At 39.5% G+C, this 8,345-nt stretch overlaps 1 protein-coding gene across 1 annotated transcript in view; it reads right to left on the reverse strand.

Annotated features, from left to right (window-relative positions):
• Positions 1 to 2,549: 2,549 nt before the first annotated feature.
• Positions 2,550 to 8,345, reverse strand: part of LOC119412503 (MICOS complex subunit Mic10-like) — a 7,417-nt gene continuing 1,621 nt past the window's right edge. Inside the window, exons 2-4 of the mRNA XM_037679518.1 lie at positions 2,953 to 3,000; positions 2,753 to 2,862; positions 2,550 to 2,663 (exon numbers count right to left, since the gene is read on the reverse strand). Coding sequence (XP_037535446.1) covers positions 2,655 to 2,663; positions 2,753 to 2,862; positions 2,953 to 3,000 — 167 coding nt within the window. The 3' untranslated portion in view covers positions 2,550 to 2,654. The remainder of the gene's footprint in view (positions 2,664 to 2,752; positions 2,863 to 2,952; positions 3,001 to 8,345) is intronic.

Below are 8,345 nucleotides of genomic sequence, written 5' to 3' on the forward strand. Positions count from 1 at the left end.
ATAAAACATATACAGTACGGTAAAGTACCGGGACCTGAGCTGCATACCTCTGTTAGGTTCAGGGTCACCTTGTCTCCAAGCTGGACTCATCCAGATGTGTGCAGCTTTACTTATTTAATGTCTATTCACACTGAAAGTAACCCCTTTTTATTTTCTTGTTGGGAGAATCTGTTCAACCTCCATTCGTGACTGGTGTCCTGAAACAAAACCTCCTGCTCTGCATCATTTTCAGATTTCAGTCGCAGACTTTGCAGTCATTTTCTGAGCCTTTCTTCAGGTCTTATACATTTTTGTTTCTGCATTCTCCAAATACAGACTGTGTATAAATATAGACAAAATGCACAAAAACTTTTATATTTTGCTAACACATTTACAGGTTTAAGGTTTTTTGTGAAATTATGTTACCTATAACAGAAATTTATTATGGGCTAACTTTTGACTGGTTGTTTACACAAGTGATAAATGAAATCTTCCTTTTCAAACATAGTTGTACAAATCATCAAAGTGCATGTTCAATAATCCAGGTAAAAATCCAACAATGTTCAGTCAGGTCATCTGGACGGTTTCTTTTTTTTTTTTTTTTTTTTCTGAGACAATTCGTCCTTCATCCAAAGGACTTCATCAGTCCTTCTCCTGTTCATCATGGCTGCCTCAGAGTTGATGGGGAAGAGGCCGGGCCCCAGAAACCATGTTATCACCAGCAAACTTTTTTTTCCACTATATGAGTGTGCTGCTTGTGGGACTCAGTTTGTTTGTGGCTCCTTGGACTGATGAAATCCTTTGGATGAAAGATGAAACATCTCAACAAAACAAACAAACAAACAAACAAACAAAAAAGAAACCATCCAGTTGACCTGACTGAACATTGTTAGATTGTTGTACAAAATGATTTGGTGTCTTTTGTGTCACACATCACTGCCAAGGTGCCGACCCCGGGAGTTACTGAAAGTTTTCGTTGAAATTCAGATCGAAAGGTGACAGAATTTTTTTTGCTCATATCTGTTACCAAAATATCTCATGAAGTTTTTGACAGATTTTAATGAAACGTGTAGAATCATTCCATGCATCTCCACTAATGATTAATGTTTAGAGTCAACCTGAAACACAAAAATGATTCGAATTCATTAAATTTGACATGAATTCAGATTAAATCTGATGTGGCTGGAGCTGAAAGTCACTCACAACATATAATCTGAGTGGGAGATCTAATAATATCATGAGATTGCTCCTTTTTTTTTTTTCAATATTTGACCAAAATGACTACAACTTTTACTAATTTCTCAAAATACGACTTTTTAAAACGCAGTCAGGGGAAAAAAAGAGACAAAACACAAATGTTTTCTAATGAGATGTTTTTGTCTCCTTCCATACTTATCCAGATCTGGAATGTACTAAAACAAAACAACAAAAATCACATTAAACTCTGTGTAGGAGCCCTGATCGTCTCATAAATGTAGTTTAGGAGCAGGATTTGATTGATCATGGAGACTTCAGCCTTTTCAGGAACCCATCCCTGCCCTCTTCCTGACCGCCGCACCTTTGCCCACAGGTGTTCATCCTGGCTTGGGTCCATGTAAACCCCCATCAGCTTCACACTTCACCTGCTAACAGGTATTTTAATGGACACGGGATGAGTGACACGGCTTAATCCCTGACAGGGTTACTCTGAGCCAGCTGCACGGCGGCCGAACCCGTCGCTGAAGAAAACGGGCCTTTGAACACTTTGGAACGAGCTCGGCTCCACTGCGCCCAGGAATGCTACGTGCTTACATTACCGACTAAACTGTTGCCGTGATGAAAAGAGAAGCGTGAGTGTCTGTGTAATAGAAAGCGGTGCACGCAGCCATGTTTCGTCTTTGATGTGAAAGTGTTCAACATGTGTTACGCTCAGACGTGAAAGCCACAGAACTCACCTGTTAGCAATAAGGCCGAGCTCGGGTCCAGAAACGGTATTTCTCTCTGCATTCCACAGATTCTGCTCCATCAGGGGGGCTGATGTGAACAATCTCACACAAACCAGTCCCCCCCACTCCAGTCGACCCATGCAACCACACATTAGCCATCAGTTATGCTCGACAGATTTATCCTGTTGATTAAAGTCACGCACCTTTTTAACTCTTGCAATCTGCAGAACAACAGTAATGTGTTTAATCTGCTATAAAAGAACAACCAGGGTGGATTGTCTCATTACGTTACAGAAATCCACCCGTCCGACTCCATGCCATACCAACATTTACCAACAGAAACAGAGGTGGATTTCTTTTTCTTGAAAGCCACAGTCACAATCAGCTTTGTTCTTCTCCCAACTGCACGTCTTTACTTCATCATTCAGTACAACCGTTCATACTCCCACTCTCTGGAAGGTCTGCAGATGCTGGACCTGGTTTTCATTCCAAAACAGCAGGAGTCTGAGTCTCCCAGCTCATTAACACAAAGAATTACCTCCCACCCCCTCCAAAAAACACACATTTCTTTCCTCTCAAACATTCCTACAGGAATAATAAAAAAAAGACAGAGAAAAGAGCTTTAATAAATATACATTTATTGCTTTCTGATATACACTCTAGGATTTGTTGGGTGCCAGGAAAGAGACAAGCAGCAAAAAATTGAACAAAAACAGAAATGAGGAATTCATTGTTGCCTTTATTTCATCGTTATTGGTCCTGAAAGGTTACAAAAAGAGAAAAAAAAAAAAACACTTAGAATGACATATCCATGTGTGTTCAAGTCCTAAAATGCACCGTGTGCTCACCTTAACCATGCGGCCATGAATCAGATATGGAGACCTGAAGTCATGCTGGCAGTTGCTGTATCCCATTCCCAAACCCAGGCCTGACCCGAACGACAGAGGCCACATTCGCCCTGGTGGAGGAAAAACAATGATCGCCTCTGCTTGTCTTCAAAAGGCGCGATTAGTCAAAAAAAAAAAGTTTTTTCCTTTATTCTACTTACGTTTGAAGAGCAGGACGGAGAGCACAATGCCAACGCCGAGGCCTGTAACTGCGAAGATAAAAAACAAAGGGTGGTTGTCAGAAACAGGCATCTGAAGATAAACAACGATGACATACGGCGCAATAAACAAACAAAAACAAAAGTTATGCACATGGATGCAAGTCTGCAAGGATAATAATAAACTCCAAAACATTTGAAGCAATGGGGCTGTGTTTCATTTACCACAAATCTAAGAATGACATCAGACCCGATTCAAAGCAGTTCCAGTTTCAAGACAGAAAACCAGAGATTTGTTAACGGAGGAGTTCAGCCAGCACGCTAACACGTTTAGCAACACACGAGACACATGTTCGCTGACAGAGGTCGGACAGTACGATGTGTGCGACTAAACTACTGAGATATAATTGAAATGACATGACAATAAGAAGTTATTACTGCAGCTATCACAGCTTCTCAAGCTTAGGGCAGCCATATTGGATTTTGCGGTCGGGCTGGTCAAGAACCACCAAATTTCCGAGTCAGATTTCTGTTACTTGGAAATTCTAAGTTGCCATTAGACCATGTTTTGTTAAATGTAAAAACTGGCTGGCAAAAAAAATTATAATAATTGCAGCCAGACTTCCTGGCAATATTTCCAAGTACTTTTGATCCATAGTTCTTCAGGTCTTTTGGAGGTTTTCCAAAGTTGTTTATATTTTTTTTTATTATGCCTGATGTTTTTTTTTTTTTTTTGCCAATTTTCTATCCAGTACCAGATCATTTTGAAATAATTTTGTTTGTTTGTTTGGTAAACCACTTAACTCTGACCTGTGGCTCATTAGGCATAAAAAGGCTCCTAAACTTGATGAACCAGTTTTGTGTCGACATGTAAAAATTGATCAAATACCCTACTTTAAACTGGATCTTTAGACACTGTTGCCAGCAGCTTGTCACAGAGGCACAGTTTGCTTCAACTTCTTTAGTTGAATCACTAAAAAATACTAAAAATGACAGTTCTGTATAGGGATGCACGATATCGCATCGGCCAATATTGGCGATAAAATTAAACATCAGGCATCGGCCATTCATCAAAAATAACTCACAGATATAAAAGGCTTCTGTTTTAAGTTTTTTTTTTTATTTAAGAAACTGTCTAGTATATCTGCACTACTACCGGTACTTATGCGCTTTTCACTTGTGAACAGGTTGAGTTTAGATTTGTGAACGTTTACAAATTTGCACTGTTCGAGTGTTGTCATTGTGTTAGAGAGATTAAATGTCATGAATAAATTTGACATTAAACATAATCCAAATTGAAGTGTTTCATCATTTTAAGCCCACTTTTCAGCATCTGCATTTGGTAGCAAGCCAAACTGACAAAGACCATGCAGAATAATGTAGTACATTTACTGCAGAGAAAGCTATGTAGTCTCTGTAGGTAGGTCTAGGAAGAAAATATCGGCGTATTGATTATCGGCCAAAAATCCAATATCATGCATCCCTAGTTCTATACATCAAATAGAACTTTAGAATGAGGTGATTCTCAAAGAGTTATTAGCTGATGATCATGATGCATCTCAGGTTTTCTGCTGGATTTTCCCCTATTTCCTAAAATCATTACTTTCAAACACTGTTGATCTGCTGTAGAGTTTTTGTAGACCTGAAGTGTTCGTTCTTCCTCTTTTTTTAAAAGCTCACTGTATGACACATTGTATTGGTCAGATACAAGGACTGCACTCAAAAGAGTAAAAAAGCAGTTGTAGCAGAAGTCTAAAGAAAAACTTTAAAGTACGTTCAGAATATCTACCAAAAACAAACTAGTGACCAAACCACTTTAATATTACCGTATTTTTCGCTGTATAAGTCATACCTTTTTGCATAAATTTTTAAGTCCTGCGACTTATACACTGAAGCAACCAATATACATCTCCCCCCCCCCCCCCCCCCCACACATACACACACACACACACACACATATTTATAACCAAATTTTTGGCTGAGATTTGACAATTTCATTCATTCTGACATGGAAAATATTGAGCACTACCATTTTCAGTTGCTAGCGGGCCCTCGACTAATATGGCAAGCCAAGTGTCTCATTAATAAATAAAAGTGTCTATTAATGAGACACTTGGCTTGCCATATCGGCCACCTTTGTCTCACTCCGGAACTCCTGGAGCAAACATCAAATCAGCTGCATTTCGCCGTGCTGCCCAGGCGAAATGCAGCTGATTTGACCATTAAAGTGCATTTATTAAGGAAAAGTTCAACTGAGACACACCTTTGCTATAATTTTGAGCAAACAAATAATTGTTTTTGAAGTGTTAATCTTGTTAAAGTTCTCCCGTGCATGCTCCCGAAGCCACCATTTAGCAGCCAATCAATTTTTGGCACAACACCAGCCCACGTTTCTGGGTGGTCAGCGGTGACGCATAATAGATGCAACTTATACGGCAAAGCGACACATTTATGCTTTTTTTTCCACTTCATTACACATATTTGGACTGATGCGACATGTACGGCGGCAAGTACGGTACATGAAAGTCTGGCTCCTTAAGGCAAAACTTACAGAAATTATTTGTGGTTTAAAACCTTTGCACAATACTGTAAATCTTTTGGAATAAGATAAAAGGCCATGTGAATATTTTAGAACACTGTTTACAGCAAGATTTAGGTCAGATTGAGCAATAAGTCTGTTCAGGTTGACGGAAGGTGGGGAAACACAAACTGATACACAAATGTGACCGGGTTTGATCGCTCAGGTTGTCAGTCAGCGGCAGGAAACGGTTAGAAGTCCTGAGACGAGACAGAAATATCACAAAGAAATGTGTTTATGGCTTCACCTCGCTGCAGGCCACACCACACCCAACAGCAGGCCAGCCAGCACAGAAACCACATAAAACCAGCCATTTGGGCCCCTCTGGCTCCTAATTAGATTCAGAGAACTATGCAGCATGACCAATGAGCCTTACCCCGAACCCTCAACTGTTCTGTTACACAACTTACACATGTCAAACAAGACCGCAAAGAACCTCCGCTCATCTTCATTATCAGCACATATCAACCATATATCATAAACCTCCGCTCCCATTTCAAGCAGTGACTCAGATAAGTTTAAGACTTTCCATCTGTTTCAGCCCAAGTCTTTCTTTGCTCTTTGGCCAGAGCGTCTCCGAAGCCTCCGATTTTCCACTGACAGTAACACAATGAGAGCTCTGGCAAAAATCTGAGGGCAGATCAATATCTCATTCTGGCTTTCTTTCTTTTGTCTCGACGTCTCCCGGGGGAAAGGATTATAACAAAAACATTTGCACTTGAGTAAACCGAAATGCATAACCCCCTCAGACGTGAAACGACTTTGTACGTTTTGTTTTTCCTCCAAGCAAATGAAGTCCAGAGCTGCTTAAATGCTCTGTTACTCAGTGTTTGGATTACTTCTCAGCAAATGGCATCAATAAGAGTCATTTTCAATCATGGTGACTGAATACTGTTAGCCTTTAACTTTACTCTTAACCCCAACTCGTTTAACTCAAGCAAATGTTTTTGCTCAACGACTGACTCCACATTTGAAGTTTCAGTTATCTCCCGTCATCGACGACACATGGGTAATGCTTTTGATTGTGCTTGGATTATTTTCTTTAGTGTTAGCAAAATATCTCATGGGTTTTATTGAAACTTTCAGAAAGAAACCATTCAATGAACGTCTACAATTGAATACATTTAAGAGTAAAATGCGGTTAAAATGGCCGCCCTAGCTAAGCCACCTCAGCAAACGCAAAAATGCCTACAACTCAACTAGTTTTACAAAAGCAGAGCTCTAATTTTGTGTTGGTGTAGCTGAGCATTTTCACCAAAATGTACCGACCAAGATCTGTTGTTGTGACTTGGCGATGAACTGGACGTAGTTCATTACAACTCATTAAATATTGGAGTCAGCCCAGTTCAAGATGGCTGCCACAGCTAATAAACCTTAGCAAAAACACCAAATTTCTTTAAAGTTTACAGACACTGATCTAAATTTGTCAAAGTAGTAGCTCCCAGTCATCATCAACACATACTTCATATCTCACCGTACTGCACGTGATTGTGCATAAAATTAATTTTTAAGGTTTGACTAAAACAGACATAACTTCCTTCTCATCATAAAATGAGCTTAGTTTCAAACTCTGACATGAAGGTTGGAAGGCGACATGCATTTCTTTAAGGAATGTGAGGCCTCATTATAAGATGTTAAAGAAAGCCACATTTACAAAACATATTAAAGCAATGTCACTTTTACAAAGTTTTAATAGCAAATGCGCAAAATTGTGGAGACATGGGATTTGAAATTTGGTTTAGTTAAAACTATAAATTGGCAAAACTTTGTTAAAGGCAAAATACAATCTCTCTTAGCTGTTAAGATGTTTTTAGGCTTGTTAATACACGCTAGATAAATCACACAATACGTATGCAAAAATGTGCAGATTAACTTGGAAAACGAGTACTTAAACAGGATAAATAAAAAAAACAGGATTGTTTAAGTAAATCAATCCCCGATGGAGCAATGATTAAATATTCTAAACAATGTTTCTAAAAATTTGTTCTGAACGTTTCAAGAAAACAGTAGCTTCAATATTTATTCTGCAAGTTCAATCATTCCTTTTAATGCAACCACTGCATGGGATAAGAGTTGAATACACACAATAAAACCAGCTGTAATCTCAACTGCAGAGGCACACGTGCAAACTGCATGAGTCAGCCTCAGCGGTGGACTGAAGAAAATCTGCAAGAACATAAATCCAGGGTAAACTGGCTTCAAGTGCGGCCATAAATAAACAGAGTCCTCAGGATTTAGGATTTTTAATGTGAGTATTCCAGGTTGTCATGCCTCTAATGCAGGGGTGTCGAGCTCACTTACAAAAGGGGGCCAAAATTAAAAGCTTTTTTAAACTAAGGGCCGGTTTCAGAAACTACATTAACTCAAGTTAGATACACAACATCTTTTCTTGGTTGCAGGTTCCTCAACAAGATTGGTCTCATTTGATGTTATGTTGTGCTTTCAACATCATAATCAAAAATTACTGAAAAAAATAAAGTGATATAAGTATTTTACATATAAAATGACATCTTGGGGGCCAGATAATATGTAAACGAGGGCCACATTTGGCCCCCGGGCCTTGAGTTTGACACATATGCTCTAATGAATATCCATCCATCCATCCATTATCTTTACCCGTTTATTCCATTTTGGGTCACGGGGGTCACTGGTGCCCATGTCCAGCAATCACTGTGCGAGGGGCGGGGTACACCCTGGACGGGTCGCAAGTCCATCACAGGGCCACATAGAGACAAATGAGACAAACAACCATTCACTCTCTCACTCACACCTAGGGACAATTTAGAGTTACCAATCAGCCTAACATGCATGTTTTTGG

The sequence above is a fragment of the Nematolebias whitei genome, chromosome 7, assembly GCF_014905685.2.
Source record: "Nematolebias whitei isolate Nwh7 chromosome 7, NemWhi1, whole genome shotgun sequence".
Taxonomy (NCBI): domain Eukaryota; kingdom Metazoa; phylum Chordata; class Actinopteri; order Cyprinodontiformes; family Rivulidae; genus Nematolebias; species Nematolebias whitei.